The 18937-nt window shown below is 32.2% G+C and overlaps 1 protein-coding gene across 1 annotated transcript in view; it reads left to right on the forward strand.

The window, feature by feature from the left end:
- LOC129235191 (protein unc-80 homolog) overlaps positions 1–18937 on the forward strand; it is a 151876-nt gene that overhangs the window by 25184 nt on the left and 107755 nt on the right. Inside the window, exons 12-16 of the mRNA XM_054868885.1 lie at positions 61–252; positions 1968–2239; positions 7512–7753; positions 11113–11303; positions 12509–12660. Coding sequence (XP_054724860.1) covers positions 61–252; positions 1968–2239; positions 7512–7753; positions 11113–11303; positions 12509–12660 — 1049 coding nt within the window. The remainder of the gene's footprint in view (positions 1–60; positions 253–1967; positions 2240–7511; positions 7754–11112; positions 11304–12508; positions 12661–18937) is intronic.

Here is an 18937-nt window from a genome sequence, read left to right on the forward strand (position 1 = left end):
TTAATTTGTTTCCTTCTTTTTCAACTTTTTTTCCGACAAAGTTTTTATTTTTACACTTAGGATTCTGGTAGTGGCCAAAGAGATGAAAGTTCCCCACCTACTACTCCAAATCCCTCTTGCCAACAGTTTACAATAACAAGAAGTCAGACAGATTCAAACATCACGTACGACTCAAAAAGTAGTTGTGAAGCAACCGGGTCTACTCATTATGTAACTGCTGATGGAGAGATTGCTGTTGATGTTGTGTTAAAGGTATATATGTTTATTGAGAGTATAATTGAGAATTAGGTGCATTGATGCATTTCAGTTTGTTTACCGTTATGGGCGCTGTGAAGGCGGAAGCAAACAAACCTCCTTTTAACTGGCATGTACGTGTAAGAATATCAGCAAACTGCATAGCTTTACTTGCTTTGTATTGCAATTTGGTGCACAAAGTGTGATACAGGTTAATGAAAAAATTTGTAATGTACTAAAAATGCAGTTCTGACTAAAATTCTGGGTCTTTGAAATCAGCAAAACTTTAAAATGCAAATTTTATAAATTAAACTTAATACAGTATAACCCCGATTTAATGATTGTCGAGGGACTGGAAAAAGTTATCGTTAAATCAAGAATATTGTTAAATCAAAGAGCATATACATTCAATGCAGTTAAATCTGGACCAGTGAAACATATCATTAAATAGAGGAAATCTTTAAATCGGGTATTGTTAATAGTTCATCTTTTGATAACGCACTTGGATGGAAACCAAATGTATAGGATTTTTTTTTTTTCAAAGATACAGGATGCAAAGTTGTGTTTTGGGTATGCTAATTCACCTATTTTTTTTCACCGTAATTCATTAAAATCTTCCAGTGCTGCAAAATCTTTAAACATAGTTAAAAATTTCCTTATTCTATAAAAAAATTAGAGGTTTTTTTTTTTTTTTTTTTTTTTCGATTTTATTTTTGGAGTTTAGGTATATTAGTTATTTTTCTTTTTCATGAAAATCCATTCATAGCTTTCAGTGTCCCAAGCACTTTAAACATAGTTAATAATTAATTTTATGAAAATTTGAAGAAAAAAGTAAACAAATTCTTTTCAATTTTATCATTTATTTATTTACCTGGCTTGAAGTGGGAAAGTTATATGATAGGTACAGATTAGTTAACATATTTTTTTACATTAAAACTCATTCCTATTTTCTGGTGTCCCAAAACATTTTTAAAAGCTACATGTTAATGAAAACTTAAAAGATGTGTAAAATAATTTAAACTAATCATAAAATGTGACAGCATTCCTCAGCGTTGACATTCACTTTGTCAAATCCAATTACTCTTAACTTATTTTCTTCAATTCAAGTCCCTTGTAAAATAGCCTGGCAGGATCCAACTCCTGATTTTGGAAGCCATCATCATTAAACTATGGCAGCATAAGGCGTAATATTCGGACACAAATATGATCTCTCAGAATCGATCATTCTCAAAATCAAAATCCCCCAAAAGGCAGTTTTAGGTTGCCTTTAGTCACTTCAAGGTGCATCATGATCTCTTGACAGATCTTCAATTTTGCTTCAGAAGGAGTTCAATAATCCATTTTGCATCAATAAATAATGTTTTAGCATTAATGATGAGCTTTTAAAAAAGGCAAAGTTATTTTTGAAATTCCTTTGTAAAATATTAAGGGGAAGGGGGGTTATTGTAATTAATTCTAGTTTCTTAGGTAAGTTATGACGTATATTTTTGTGCCAAATCTTAAATTAATATTTTACAAAATAAAAAAATGATTATTAAAAATATTTGTTTATTCCTTTGTTAGGTGTGAACTTCATTTAAATGAAAATAAAGTTTCCATTGTTTTAATTGCTTGCCTAAGGTTTTATTTAACTGCATATAGTTCATGTGAAAAATATGAATTAGTTTAATAATGAATATCTTGTTCGCAACTTGTTTTAATAAAATTAAGGTCATGAAATTATTTTATTATAGGCTGTACATTCTGTCACTCTTGGTGATAGCTCTCTCTCAATTAGAGTTTGTGAAATAGCCCTGAAGCTTTTAGACCTATTGCTTTCCTTTGAGGTCATAAATAATACAGCAGAAAAAGATCGAGAACAAATAGATAAATCTGACGAAGCTTTAATCAGCACTCCAGGGACGGATACTAGTGCCCTTAACCAACCTGAAAAATCAAAATTCTGCCCTGAGAAGAAAAAGGAGGAGTTTTCTTTGCATCAGCTATTTATGGACAGCTTATGGAGGTAAATATATGCTTGCATGTGTTTTAGTTTTCAACTTTCCACATGGTGACAACATCATCATGGATAAACAATGACTTGTGCTAAAATCACTTGGCTGTAGGTAATCACATTACAAGTTATATCTCGTTTATTTCTACTACAGTGAAATCCCATTACAACAAACTTTAAGGGACTGCAGATTTTGTTCGTTGTAACATGAATTTTGTTGTAATGGAATTCAAATAATGTAATGGCAGTTTTATAGGGCCACCTTCACCAGGGCCGATCCTAGGGTGTCGGCCGCCTGTGTGCAAAGACCTAATGTGCCGCCCCTCAAGAGTAATTTGCATATTTTGACTAATCTTTGACGTCTATATAAATCTTCCTTTAAATTTCTATGCCAAGTTCGAATTTAAAAAAGAGGGGGGGGGGGACAGAAGAATGATCTTATAAAAAGGAAGAAATTTTTTATAGTAAGAAACTCCTTAGGTACAATTTATATCTTTGAAGAAAGTAATAGATACCAAAATTTACTAGTCGTAAAAATGCATTTTATGGTCTTTCTTCGGTGACATCAGAGAAGGGACGAAGGAAGGGGAAGCGTGGGGGGAAGTGTCAGGGGTTCAGGGGAGGAGGACTGCTCAAATAAAATTATCGAAATTGGCGTATGAAAAATATTTTTAGTCAATCTTTAGTTGTGTTTGGTTGCAAGGACAAAAGAGTCAAAATACATGAAAGTAAAATACATGAAAGTAAGAAAAAATACAAACTAAAACGGGTTCTTCCCGCCACAATTAAGTCCATTAGATTAAATTTTGTAATTTATATCTATTGGACGTTTTCAATTACTCTCAAATGAATAAAATATTTTCACGGTGCATGGAGAAATTTTCAAAATTGACGTCAAATATCGCAATTTTTGGAACTTTTTCGAGACTTCAGGTGAAAGTAATGTTACAGATCTTTCCTAAAATTCTTTCAAAATTGAAATCAATTTGAAGCTATTTTTTAAGACCGTAGCTTATGAAGGATCGGCATTCTTCCCGAAAAATCTCCCAAATTGAAATTTTAAACCCGCAATTTTGGGTTACCTTTGTTGACGTTGCAAGAGGGAGGGAGATTCAATCGTCTTCCATCGAAAAATTTCTTAATATAAGTTTAAAACGTAAATTAAGGCTGTCTTTGGTGACGGTAGGGGATCTGACGGCTATCCTCCGGTAATTTCTTGGCACTATTTTTTCAAAAACCCGTGTTTGGCTAGGTTTGAAAACAATTAGGGGAAACGTGAAAATATTCCGAACCAAAATATTTTTCGGAACTGAAATCCATTATAGGCTATTTTTGGGAAGGAAGGGTTTTGAAGCTCTTAAGCAGATATTTCTAAAATCGCAATTTTATATTATCTTTGGTGACGTTAACAGAACTGCGAAGCTTCTACAGATCTTTCGGATATTTTTCAACATTAATGTCTGAAAAATGATCGATGGTTCAACCAGCGAAATTTTCGAAAATAAAGTCCTAGAAACGCAATTTTAAGCCTTTAGTTTCGTCAAGGAGGTCATGGCATCCTTTTGAATCTTCGTTTTGGAGCTACATTTAAATTTGCTTCCCTGGGCAAGGACCCTGTCCTGCTACCTGTTCTGAAACCTGGAAATTCATTCAAGATTTTAATCAGAAAAATTGTCATAAAGGGGGGAAAAGTGCAACATTTTAGTTCGTCATTCATATATGTTACTCGCAAGGCAGTCGCAATTTTCTACTTTCTCTCCACGCATCCGCGATTGTTAAACAAAGAGTTTGTTACATAGTTTGTTGTTTGCAATGCTTGCGAGAGTGTCCAATCAGTATAGCTTTAAAATAAAATATGTCTTCATTGTTTAGATCTATAAAGGCTTGGGGGGGGGGGTAAACATTAGTGGCCGCCTTCGGTGCTCCTTTTAGACGGCACCATTTCATGCTTCAGAACGGGGCCTTTCCCCTCCCCTGTATCCATGTCTGATTACCGGTTCTATCATAAACTTTGCAACCAAATGAAGCAAGTGTGTTAAGAGTAGATATTGATGGACAATGCACCATCACAATGTTCCCTAACATTCTATTTTTCTTAAACTATGCTATGCTGTCGGGAAATCGACACATACTTTGACACTTGAACATTTAAAAATCAGCATATTTATTCTACTTATTATAAGTTATCTTGTGAGAAATTCTTGAGGAATTTTGCTTGATCAAAAGAACTATATGATGCGGCCTGCGGCCGCCACTTGCTTTGGCCGCCCTTGTGCGGCGCACACTCTGCACACCTGCTAGGATCGGCCCTGTTCACAGACGTGAATGCTGTTGCCAGGCGAAGGATCTATAATCAGCTTTTCAGCAAGGCAACAATCCCCGACCTTCACTGCCCAAGAAACCTCGCTTCTACAATAGCTAGGCACTGGACATTTCAAGGACATGAAGATATTACCAACTAATAATAAATCCTATCCCATCTGCAAGCATTGTCCCCATTTACAACTCACCCCGGATCATGTTTTTAATTGTCAGGCCATAATTTGTTCCCTCTTCCAACTTGGAGCACCACCAATTGAAATCCTGTACAGCCATCGGGCTCCAGTATTAGCAGATCTTGTTATCAGTACTTTTGGAGGCATCTAAACCTTTCGCACTCTGCACGTCATTAGACACAACAACAACATAGGAACTGAAAATATAGTCCGTTGGAAAGGGAAATTTCGTTGTATTGGCATTCGTTGTAACGGAATCTCACTGTACAGTCAAGTGTGAAAAGGACATTTTCTCTTTTTTTGCTTGAAAAATGTAGCTTAATCACTGTTGCTGAGGATTCCTTTCCATAGCCTGAAAATTAAAAATGGAACAGCATTTATATTTTATGCGCAAACATTATTGTTGCTAAACATGAGGTAGCAGCTCAAAGCCTTCACAAATTTTATAGATATCTTTCTTAAGTTTTCTGATGATGTTCAAGTAACAAAGATTTACATATATTGTAATCACTATTGTCTCGTAGAGTATGATAAGTATTAGTCTCTCTTCCAATGACAAGCTTCTTTCTCATTCTACTTTTTATTCCCTAGGACAGAAAAAAAGTCACTGACAAAAAGGTGGAGTGACACTTAAAAATGCAAGAATAAGTTAACAAAATCAAAATGGATGGATGCTTGTGTTAAAATTTAAAAGAGTGGAGAGAAGAAGTAAAATAGTAGAGATATGCTCTGCCCTGAGAACCTAAAGGGCAGTATTTGCAGAAATAAGTTTTTGAGATATTATTTTAGATTCCATACTAACAAGAGGGGAAAAAAATTGGACATTTGTTGAAATTCAACATTTTTTTTTTCAGTAGAAATCAACTTGTACAATGGAGCTAAAGTACAAAATAGGTGACAAAAATTCAAAAAGAACAATTTGCCTGTATTGATACCTTCCCAGGACAGTGCTGTTTCCCATCGCTCTCCTTTGATTGCTTCCTTCTGGCTATAAGTCTTAGCAACTTTTGTGAAGCATTTTCTTTGACTATATCCCCCCTCAAGAGATTAGCGTATACTGCCGTGCTAAGCACAGATGTGGTATCTGCAGTAGAGCTCATAATGAGAAATTGATGATTAAAGTTTTACAACTCGTTTCTCGTATTTATGACTAAATTAAATGCTCAACTTGCGGTAGTTGTTTCGTAAATAACTTATCTAAAAACCGTAAGAGAGTATATTTGTAAAAATCTTAATTTAAAATTAATAAATGTACATACGACAAATTTTCTTTTCAAAACCTTTTCATATACTAAGCTATTTTCATCGTAAGTGACAATGACTAGGCATTTTTAGGGGTATCTGCACAGATACGACAAGAGTAGCTTAGAAAAGCGTGCTCAATGTATCATTAAATAATACTGAAAACATCTGCTTTCTTTAGACTTAGCTGTTTCGCTTTATTTTGTTAATACAAATCTAACAGAATCTACCTTCTGAAAGATACCATTTTCAAAACTCCGGACAGTTAAAACTGTGATCCATAACAATTTTCTGTTTTTTTATATTCAAAGAATGTGTTTTTTTTATAATGTTTTTTTTTCTAGATTCATTTTTACCGAGCATGAAGATAGTTTTGGCAGCAGACGATAATTAAATAAAAATATTACTGGTCGTAGAATGAAATGCGTTTTTTTTTTCATGAAAGAATATTATGAATATTTTACATGCATTTCATTTTTAGAATTTTCATTTTCAATATCCATTTAAGTAGAAAAAGCTGAATATTTACTTTAACAATTATGGAAAGTTGTGTGTATTAGTTTTTATTATCAATCTGTATCAATTATTCAACGGTAAACTAATTTTAATATTCTGTGTTACAATAAACTGCTACATTATTAAATATGCTGCTTTACTAAGGTATAAAAGTCGTATCTACAAATTACTAAGGAAAAATTTTTTAACTGCGCAGATACCACTTTAAAGGCTTAGTATTTGTCACTTACGTTCAAATTGCCTTAGCAAACTAAGCAAATTTGCAGTTACGACATTTTTCTTAAAGCTCTTTTTAATATTTCGTGTTCACAAATCGCCAAAAAACTTGAAATATAGGTAAACTAAATTACTAACGACCACCTGGTGACAATAACTCAATTTTGATAAAATGTGCAGATATCACATCTGTGCTTAGCACGGCAGTATAACTCTTTAGATTATCTTCTAATCTGATGAGCTTGGCATCCTTCAAAACTCCCGTCACAGTAAGCACTATGCCACCAGTGTATCAACTTCCTTTTCTCTTCTTTAGTATAGGGTCTTTCAATAAGAGCGGGTAAATGTTGAAGTGGAATTAAACAAGCTATGTATAAAGTATTAGCAAAATTTTTTTTTTTTAATTTAATATGCTCATACATGCCATTTTGTATGGCATATAATGTTGTTAAATTATCAACCACGACATCTCACGATGGCACATATGCAAATGGATCAATTTTCATTGACTATGATGCATAGAACCGGCTGAATTTGAGTGATGACCTTGGTTATGTTAGATTTAAGGGTATTGGTGGATAGCAGCTTATTTGTATAGACCTGTGACTTTAAGAAACCATACAAGAAAAAATATAACTAGATCAAATTGCATGATCTTTGTGGCCAATTCATGTGACTATTTGTAACATTGAACATAATTGAACGGGCCATATGTATCAGCTTTGAGTGCTGCATATAGCTTGTGGGTCATAAGTTGAGCACCATTGCTTTAAGTAAACTGTATTTTCTTTTTAATACTTTTTTTTTCCTTGCAGGATTTGTAAGTATCTTGGTTGCCCACTCAATTGTGGAGAAGGAATGAGGTGCGGACCTTCTACAGAAAGTTTAAGAATGCAAATTCTGAATGCGTTTAATAAGTTATATGATGCAGACCGCAGCCAGTTTAGAACATTTTTGAAAGAAGTAGTGAATCACCGTCCATTATCCGAAATAGTAGACTTTTTCCATAGTTTTGTTGGATTTTGCATGGAATCAGGATCTCCAATTTCGCCTCAACGTGAGTTAATTGTTGTTGTCTCAGTCTATGCTTTAATATCTTATAATTTCATGTTTGTGAACTTATGCTTTTTGCATAAATACATAAAAAGTAGTCGAAAACTTTGTACTGCATGGTGAATAAAATATGACAACGTGTATAAGTACAAATTGAGAATGAAAAAAGGTTAAAACAGGTTTTTTAACCTTTTTTCATTCTCAATTTGTACTTATACACGTTGTCATATTTTATTCATTATGCTTTTTCGTTTAGCATATTTATTTGATCTTCACTTACCCCTTCTCCCACTTGTGTATAACCTATCTTAAAACAATATTTTGTTTTTATGTAGTTCAAACTCATATTCTTCACTGTTTTGAATTTAAAACAAGTAAATAAATTGTTTGGTGAAAATTTTTTTGAGGATTTATTAAGGATTTGTACTCATAAAAGTGCATCCCCATATTTCATCAACGAGATAATAAGAAATGCTTTTTACTAAGCCATCTAGAAGTCACATTTTTTTCTCAAAGGCGTTTTTTTTGTGGGACATAATGCTGAATTTATAATTAAGGATTTTAAAGATTTTTTCATCACCTTTTACAAAAAATCAACAGTTCACATTGTAGACATTTTTTGAAAAATTAGATTTAAAAAAAATATTGAGCATTGTTTTAATATTTCTTTGGTCTGTTGAGAGTCTGTTGTTAGTCTGTTGAAAGAGAGAGATCTTATTTGCTCATTTGGTTAGAGCGTTGTATGAATAATGCATAGGTAATGTGTTCAATCCCCCCTGGGTTAGAAAAATGTCGATTTTGAATGACTTATTTTCCTCTGCAGAATTCTGATCTAAAGTTTAATGAATATATAATTTGAATTCATTGTAGAATCCTGAACCACAGTAGTGTTTTGCATGAAAATCAGAAAAGAAAACATTAATTTTAACATGGTATATTGCAATACCATAAATAATGTTTCTTAATTGTGCTTTTTTTTTATGTAGGCTACATGAAGCTACAAAAGTAAGGCATCATTTTCAAGGTTTTTTTTTTCAATTCACCACCATTGAGAAAAAATAAGCAAATTTACTTTTTGGCTGTTTCTTGAAAAATTGTTTTCTAAAAAATTGGATTTTCGAATTATTACTGTCAAGGAGCTTCACACTGGTCAGCTAGTTGTTATTTATTAGTGTAAAAACTAAGCATTAATGCCATGATACTTTTTTTTTGGTTGTTTAAATCTGTGTTGCTGACATTACTTTTACATTTATACTCTTACAATAATGCATTTGTCAAATGTTTCATGCGACAATTAATTTTAAACTATTTGATAGTTGATAGAGGTAAAAATCATGGTCGGAAATCCTCCATTAGATTCAGAATACAATTCCGGAAATTTTCAATGTTTGTATAAAGAGGTTTCTAAAATTGAAACTTAAAATAATTTTCTACTAAGTGCCCTATCTAATATTTATAAAAAATAAAGCTGCTGCTAACACATCATCCCCTCAGAGCAACAGTAGGATACCTAAATGTCATTCTCAGGCTTAGATGTCTTACTATTTTTCTGAGCTGATGATATACATTATGAAACTTTAAAAAATATTACTGTTAATTATATTTGTAACAATCTATTAGAGGACTAGAAAGTCGCCCATCAAGGTATGACAGGTGAAAATTGCTTTAATCTTCTAAATTTTAACGAAGCAATTGCCTGTTTGGTGATAGTTTGATAGTTGAAATTTTAACCCTAACGCCAGTGGATTAACCCTAAACTCCAATAGATAGAGTTAATAGTTGACCACTTTTTTGTTTCTTCACTCTCCTAAAAAGACAGTCTTAATAGTAAACCAGTTAAGTGACCGGATCTAGTTCAGCCTTGTCAAAATAAAGCATTTCCTTCATGTCAAACATTACCAAAAAGTATTATCAATTTATCATGACATAGCGCGAGTTTCAGTGTTCATGACGTTAGGAGCGTTACTCGTTCATTCACTATTGTATGTATGAGGATTTCTTTCCTAAACTGGTAAAATTCGATCAATGGGGATTTCTTTCTATAGTCTTAGTCACATAGTACTTGTAGTTACTACTTTGCTACTATTCCTAAGTTACCCCTTAAATAACTTTTGTCGTAAAATGCTCTTTTCTTTTTAACCAAAAGAAGATTTCCCTTTTTTTTTTCCTTTCAAATTAGGACTTTTTCCTTTGATACTATGACAAGATCTATATATATAATTGACGCACATAGAAATAAAGGAGTTTAAAGGCTAAAGTAAGAATTTGGATATAACTAGTAATTTTTAGAAGAAACTCTCATCTGTTTTGGTTGGGGGGTAAGAGATGGTAATATTGGCATTAGGGTGTGGCTATACAGCATGATTTAGAAGAATTTTCAATGAAAGCCTACCTAGGGTTCGAGCTTTGCACATGTTTTACTCAAAACCTTTCCACTTCTGAATTTTAAAAGTCCATTTACATCCATTTGCTTCATCTCAATTGTTCTTGGTTTTAAAGTAGTCTTTTCTCCTTTTTATCCCCACCATAAGCCTTATATGTGACTGTTTTGTTGAATAGGATTTAAATTTTTTCTAAACCCTTCAAAGTAAGTGGAAGATAACTAACTACCTTTATGGAGTGATGCAGATTCAGGATGGTTTGAAAAAGATCTTAATGTATCATTAAAGAATTGGGAAATTTTGAATGGTAGAAATGTATTTGAAACCGGATCAAAACTAGCACCAGGGCCGACGAGAGGTCATGTCAGCCTAATTGGAAACTAGGGGCCCAGGTCTTGAGGAGGCCCAACAACACAGGCGTAAAATGAAAATGATCAAAAATTTTTGTACTTTTTAAGCTTTTGGACAATGTAGTCGGGCTAATATGGATTTATCAAGATTTGAAGATTGCAAACAGGCTCTTGAATTTAAAAACATAATGCACATTTAACTTTTTTTCTGTAATATGTATTAAATATGCACCCTTTGCTCCATCCCCCTCAAACTATTTCAAAAATACTTGTGATTCAGCTAGGAGTCCTTGAGTATGAGCTGTCCTAAATTTCTTAAAATTTTTGTTTTTAAAGAACTTCCAGAATTTTAATCTTTGTCTCAATTAGCCTATCTTAATTCTTACTGGTATGCGTTAACAGCTTTTTTTTTGCACCCAGCTCTTTCAGTCCTTTAAACTTAGTGTTTTTTGCTCCACCCTATTGTACGTAAGGATCAGTCTTCAAGGTCACTGCTCAGGTTCTGAACTTTATGAATGCAGGAATAAACTGCCACTGTGCACATATTGATTAACATTTAATTATTTTTAATTTTATGATATTTTTCGTACTAAAACGTTAACAAATATCTTTGTTTGTTTTTGCATTTGTAGCTCAGAAGAAAACTTGTTCATCTGGAAGTCAAGAAAATAATTTTCGACATTCATATGCAAATAATTTTGGTGCTGGATTTGGAAAATCTGCCCTTAAAGATGCAGAAGGGCTTGTTATAAACAACTCCTTTAAGGTTGTTGTTTCACGTTTGGTTTTAGCTAGGAAAGATTTAAAGAGTCAGGAAAATATGGTAATTTCTGTCTTAATACTTGTCTTTATACTTGTAAATATGTTCGTTTATATTTATTGCATTTAAATTTTACGCAGACAAGGCAAATGAGTGGTCTGACAAGTGTAAGTGGGTGTTTCTTTGTATTACCTACAGGTATTTCAGCAGCTATTAGCCAGAAACAGCAGTTCCTCATATAGTTTATTGGAATTGTGAATGTTTCTTGTGCAGAAGTTTAAAAAGCTCTTTCTGATCGAAAGAAAATGTGAATTTGTTTACTGTAGAAATCATTTTCTGACATATGGGAAACTTTAAATTTGAAATACAGTAAGATTTTTTGCTTTTTAGTGCTAAAATATTTATATAAGAAACATGTTTTTTTTCATTTTGCATTTATTAAGATAGATAAGCTCATTTTAAAATAAAAAGCGTAACATTAGAATTAGAAATAATGTATACTAATTCCAATGCTAGAAATATGAATTCCAATCCAAAGTATAAAAAATCAGTGTGTTAAGAGTTTCTGTTGCGTCATTACACTACAGACAAGCCTTGATTATTTAATGGACTCTAGAAATCGTCTGCGAGCCTCCGAAGAACAACTCAACGCAGCATGCGCGCCTAGATCTGTTTTTGGGTTTCAGCTTGTTCGCCGACTTGCTCGAATATGGTTGTGTTTTTGTAGAGCTCCCGCAACGGAGCATAACTTTCTTTTGCAACAACTTTTGCAATTAGGGTATTCGTCCCTAAATTTTGAACAGCTGTATTGGTTAGCTGGAAATGATTACTGGAATCATGTTGTAAATATGTGTAAATAGTTTATAAAGTCTTTTTTCTAAAAGCAATTAGTCTTCACTGAAAACAAAACTTACAGTCCACTTAGAATATCGCCGAATCAGTTTCCAATTGCAAAATTTCTCTGTAAAATATTACCAGTAGTACCAAAACTCAGTAGTTTTATTATTTTTTGTTAAAATAAACAAATTAATTAAAATAATGTAAATAAATCATTTCAAGAAAGATTTCTCACTTTTTTAGTTCTCAGTTTGCTAGCAAATGTATTTGATTTTACTATTGTATGTACTATTTGATTTTACTAATAGAACAAGAATAAAGGGTGTCAAAAGTTCTTATGTCATTAAATATTTTTCTATGTACAGAAATTATTTATTCCAACTGTTAACTTTCATAATATGTTTAACCGGTGCAATGTACTTTACTTTCAGTCCCTCTATCGAAGCATTCGACAGTTTATGAGTTATGTTCGAGAATACCATGGAAGCGTTTTCAGAAGAGTTGCATTAAGTGGCCTTTTAGATAGTGCAGAACGACCTCACAAAAAAAATAAAAATACCATTCCTACCACAAGAATTGTTAGGTAAGCAAAATACAGTCAAAACTCATTAAAACAAACTCCAAGGGATCTTTAAAAGCGATTTTTCTTATCCGTAGTTCATATTATCTGAATAGCAATAAACAATAGGACGCTGATTGGAAGTGTAGTTAGCCTTAACAAGGTTAGACTGTATCATTTTTTAGTATATGAAAAATGGAGGAATTTACTTTCAAAACGGATTATATCTAGTTTTATATTTTTTTGGCAAAGCGAAAAAAATCTTTTATGCATAAACACTAGGGTGTGTCTTATTTTTGAAGATGCTTTTTTTTTATGAGGCACCCTCTCATTTTGTTCCTTTGGATGAAAAAAAAAATCATATATCTTAAAAATTGAATAAAATTTAGAGGTTGCTACCATTGATGCAAAATTTGAAATCTTAACTTTTTTTTTGCATCGATTATTATAATATTTATTTATGTTATCTTTTTGTCATTAATTTTAATTAGTAATAAATTAGTTTTTTTACTGACTTTGAAATTATTTCACATTTTATTAAATCATGTTAATTAACTGTAGCTACAATCAACTCTCAACCTCATAACTAACTGTTGGTTAGCAACTCAAAGAAATACAAGGTGTCAGTTAAGATCTCAAAAGGAAAATTAAAAGAGTTCTATTTCAATAATCAAAAACAAAATTACTGGAATCCATCATTAAATTATTTGCTTGACCTTGCTCTTGCTGATGATACTTTACGCAAGATTTCACTTCCAGGCGAGAAATTATTTCTAACTGAAAGAAAACTAAGGCGAAATTGGTAACAAATAAATCTCTATTTAAAAAGGCAACAGAACTTGCGTGAAAAGAAGAAATTTTGAAAGAGAAAATCATGAAGAATCTGAATGAACTGTAGCGAAAGTATTTTGTTTCAGCCTCTGTTGTACTTTGACTGATTCTGATGAACAAGAATTTGCAATAAAGTTTATCTAGATTTGGTCTTTTTTTGTTGAAAAGCATTTTCACTTACAAGAAGGAAACTGTTGCTTCAAGTAATTTTATTTGACATCTACGTTTCATTGCTAAAGATATAAAAACTCCAAATTCTCTCTTTCTTAAAGAAACCCAAAAGAACAACTCCTCCAATGAAACACTGTACTGCACATGTTGTAGAACTAAAACCAAAGGAAAAAAAATAGAGGATTTCATTACTAACATTCTGATTTTTCACCATAAACGTCTTTTCATCAAGTTTTTTTTGAAGATATATTATTAAATAGTTTGGATGATGAGTAGGAATCAGAAAAAGGCTTGTATATTTCACATTACTAGAAACAAAGGGGTAAAATTACAATATTGGTGAATGTAAAAGCCTAATTGTAAACCCGAAATTGTAAATCAATGATATGAATGGCGTAGTGGAACTGTTGCATGATTTTTGTTTGACATTATTACACAGCATAGCAGCCATGAAATGCTTATTATTTTTTGTATGCACAAGAAATAAGTATTTGGGTTATGTTTCTACCTTAACCAACCCAATTTCATGTTGATGTCATATATTGCAATAGAAAATTGGGGGAATATATTTTTACTCTATTTTTTCACAATGAACATAATTTTAATCGCTGGTAGCAACTTCTAAATTTTGTTCAAATTCTATAAAACTTTTATGTGGTTGTTTTCTCGTCAAAAGGAAGCAATTAAAGGGGTGCCCCATAAAAAATTAGAAATTTTTTCAAAAAGTGCATTATAAGACGCACCCTAATAAACACTAACTGTTAGAATTTCGAATTTTTCACAATGTTTTGTTGAATAACAAGTGACTATTGGCATAAGTCTAGAAATTTTTCCTGAATTTTTTCAGACCTAAATTGCCAATTTTATTTCGGATATATTCCTTTTTGGTGTGAAACAATGTATATCATCCCTTTTGCAAAAAAATATGCATTTTCTAGTTTACTTTCAAAACAGATTATATCCAGTTTTATACATTTTTTGTGAAAACGAAAAAAACATTTTACGCACAAACAGTAACTGTTAGACTTTCGAATTTTCCACAACTTTATCAGACCTAAATTGCCAATTTTATTTTGGATATATTTCTTTTAGGTGTAAAACAGTGGATATCATCCCTTCTGCAAAAAAAAAAAAAAAAAAAAAAAACATGCATTTTCTTCATAAATATACTTTAAAATTGAAACAAAATATTAAAAAAATTTTTACTATTATTTTTTTTTTTCACTCTACTTTATTCCTACTTACTTTATTCTTTTCACTGAACATTTCAAAAAGAAAAAGGACCTTTGATGATTTGGGTGGTTTCATTGTTATGTATGAACAATGAAACCACCCAAGCTGATTCAAATAACAGTGATGTATATAGGTATTAATAGATCACAATTTTTATCACAATTTAATAATATCAATTATTTAATATTAATTAAGTAATCACAATTTGAGGTCGCGCGTGCCTAACTGATAACAGACTTGCACAAAGTGCTGGGATCTCTTAATATGGACAGGCATCATGCTTGATGGGAAATGCTCAGCCAGTTCTTCGCTCCGCTATTTTATTTGTGAACTACTTTTGAATTAGAAGAGACAAATTCAAATTTGGATATGTGCCTTTTTGATATGAAAGTGAATGAGTGGATACCGGCCAATAAGGGATAAGTTCCACTTTGTTGTAAGAAACCTGGCGAGAAATAAGGGGATGGATATACACTGTTTAGGTGGTAAAACCAATGTTTGCACATTTTTTTAACAGTATATATAAACCACTTTGAGAAGAAAGAAATTCATAGGTCTATAGGGCTTATACTAGAGATTCTGGAAATGAATTGAAATGTTTTTTTTTTCAAAAGTGGATATAATACGTTTTGAAAGTAAATTCCTCAATGTTTCTTTTAAGTAACAGCAATAACTTTGCAGCACAACATTACAAAATGTGTAACAAATTAATAGCCTGCAATAATTGCTTAGGCCCAATCTGTATGGAATTTGCAGCCTTATTAGCAATAGGAATCTCTCCAAGCTTGACTTTAGAGTTGAGTGACCCATTAGTTTGACTAATTTGAGAGTTTTAAAAGTACTGGGTATTTAGGAATCTCATATACTGATAAATATTACTTGCTAAAAAACCTTTTCAGATTTATACATAATTCTTTTTATTTTTTGAATTTTAGTCTTTATCTTGCAAAGTTTTTTTTTTCCTCCTAAGGGACAGTATATTGACCATGCCAAAAAGATATAAGTAGATCTGACATCAGAAGTTGAAATAGGCATCTATCAAAGAAACTTTTTCAAGTCGGTGTTGCAAAAAAAAGTGTTTGCAACATCAGCCCAGAAACAACCTAATATTGATGCATTAAAGGGAAGACAGGGTTCGTACAGGTCATGAAAATCCTGGAAAGTCATGGAAAAAAAAAATTTTTTTTTCAGATCTGGAAAAGTCATGGAAAATGAATATTTTCTTCAAAAGTCATGGACATTTTTTTAAAGTCCATGGAAAAATGTCCTGGACAAAGAGAAAGTAACAGTAGCTTAAAGAGCATTAGAAATCCCGAAGGGTTTAACAGCATTGCATATATAAGCAGTTATAACTTGAAAATTGAATGATCCCTAAAACAAATCTGAATTTTGAAATCCCATTGCATCCACTACTGTAGCAGTCGCCCTTCTTCTTTTGCAATGTGATTTTACTGCTTAGATATCACTAGTTTTGAACTTATCATTATTTTCAACACTACTTATATTTTATAGGGTCTGGTGGGGTAAAGTGGTCATAAAATTGTAGGTTTTCAACTTAGGTGAATAATAAATACAATAAATTCTTTAAATACTTCAACTTTTTTTGTTGTTATTTTACATTGCGTTATTAAAGAACACGGTACGTTGCATTTCAGGAAAAAAAATATTGATTCAAGGTGTTTTATAACACTTTCATTTCCCTTTGTATTTATGACCACTTTACCCCATGGGATGGGGGAAGTGGTCATAGCATGGGGTAAAGTAGTCATAGTTTTAAAAAAACTGCAAAACCCTTACAAATAACCCTAATTTTTGTATATTTCGGTTATTTTTATAGTTACAAGTATATGTACGAGTATATACGGGTATATATGAGTATACGTGTCGTGTAGACATGAGTAAACATGTTCATCTATGAATAGATAAATGTATACATCAGTTGCATGCACATGCCTACTCAAATATATATGTGTATACATGAGTATATAAGCATATATACGTGATTACCTACAGTCATATGCGTGTTTTGCACTTGTATCTCGAGTATATGCGTGCATACCTGAGTATATATACAAATATAAGTATACTTACATACTTATGCGGGTATACATGAGTTAATTCGTGGATATTTCCAGTGCGTGTTTGAACGTATCTACTCACGCAAATATATATGGAAGCACGAGTATATACGTATGTTTACGTGTAAACACGATTATATACCTGTTAGACGTATATAGTTGCATACACCAGTACATGTATCCACGTATATCCGCTAATATACAAGTATGCTTACAGAATGAATCCAAGATCTTTTGCAAAATCTAAGTGGTGTGAAAGGGGAGGATAAGAAGTAAAGACTCAAAAGGAACTTATGGTCGCTGACGCGCTACATGCACAAAAGGTCAGAAACTGATGTTAGCAAAACAGGTCTCAAATTTGTTACACAAAGATGATTTTACCCGACATTTTAGTTTTTAAGAAATATTTAGATCAGTTGTTAAAAGTTACTGCCTGTAGTAGCTCTAATACACGCATCGCAACAAAGTCGCAGGGACTGGTGAAAGTTTTTCAAAAGTCTCGTAATTGCAACAGAGTGATTGCGATGCATGTATTACGGCTGCCGGTCGCAAATTTCATCAATAACTTTAAAACTTTCTTAAAACCTAAAATGTGTAAAATTGTCTTTGTGTAATAAATTTGTGACCTGTTTTGCATCCATCAGTTTCTGGCTTTGCGTGCATGTAGCGCGTCAGCCTTGAGTTGATTCCATGTTTCTTATGATACTTTCTTCTTTTCCTCCCGTCTAACACCTTTTAATAATTTGCCCAAGAATTTAGACTCGCCGTGTATACATGTATATCATATGCTTGTATGCAAGTGCCTACTCAAGTACGTACGCGTATATACGTGTCTCCCTGAGTATATAATTGTTCGTATATATACGAGCATAAGCGGGAATATACGTGTATAGTCAAATGTATATCTGTATAGATAAAAAATATTTGCAGATACCCAAATACGTGTTTATTGGTGCATTTATGTGAATATGTATATATACGTGCCTGTACGAGTATATGCGTATGCATACGCTTATACTCGTATATTTAACCTTGTTTATTGTAAAAACAATAGATATTAAGTGAAATTAATATTTAATTTATATCTGCCTTATACTTAAAGATCAAGTGACTTTAGAAGAGCAATATTCGTTAAGCCTAATACTATGACCACTTTACCCCATCTGACTTAAATTGTTCTAACAAATTATTCAAATAGATTCAGCTAACTGCTAATGAGTAAGAGTTCTTGAGACATGGAAGCTTCCTGTGCAGTCAATCTGTTCATACTTCTAACAAACAAAATTTCCCAAGGGAGTTAAAAAAGGTGTTTAGATTTTAAAAATTTTCATATTTACCAAAATATTTTTTTTTTTTTTTTACCAAATAAAATTTTGCCAGTAGTAAAATTTTGTATTCAAAATATAGTTTCTAAATGCACTACCCTAAAATAAAATTTTCAGATTCATTCGAACATTAATTTCCAAGCTATAGCCATTTATTTGAATTATGACCACTTTACCCCATTGATCACTTTTCCCCACCAGACCCTATTCTCTAGTAGTGAATTTACACTCTCCATTCACCACGTTTTTTGAGTGGGCGTTTTGCCACGTCCACTCAAAAAACATGATTCAGTTGCATCCGAGAACGTTTCAATCACTCGTAAAAACTTAATTATTAAATTTATCAGAGTTTATCTTAGTTTGTTCTAGGTTTTAGAAAATAAAGATCTTCAATGAGGCCATACAATATATAAATAGGGGAATTCTAATACTCTAAAACAGTAGTGCCCAACATACGGCCCGCAAAATTGATCCATGAGGCCATATGTTACGTTCAAGGTGGTGAATCTAGCACTATGTTTTGGAATTTCTAAACCTATTTATTTATATGCATTTGAAAATATATAAGTTAGTAAACAAGTACATTTGAATCAGAAGATTTATTTTCTGCTGAATTGAATTTTTGTAAATATCTGTTTTGGAAACATGAATTTATTGAAGAAT

The sequence above is a fragment of the Uloborus diversus genome, chromosome 2 (assembly GCF_026930045.1).
Source record: "Uloborus diversus isolate 005 chromosome 2, Udiv.v.3.1, whole genome shotgun sequence".
Lineage (NCBI taxonomy): Eukaryota > Metazoa > Arthropoda > Arachnida > Araneae > Uloboridae > Uloborus > Uloborus diversus.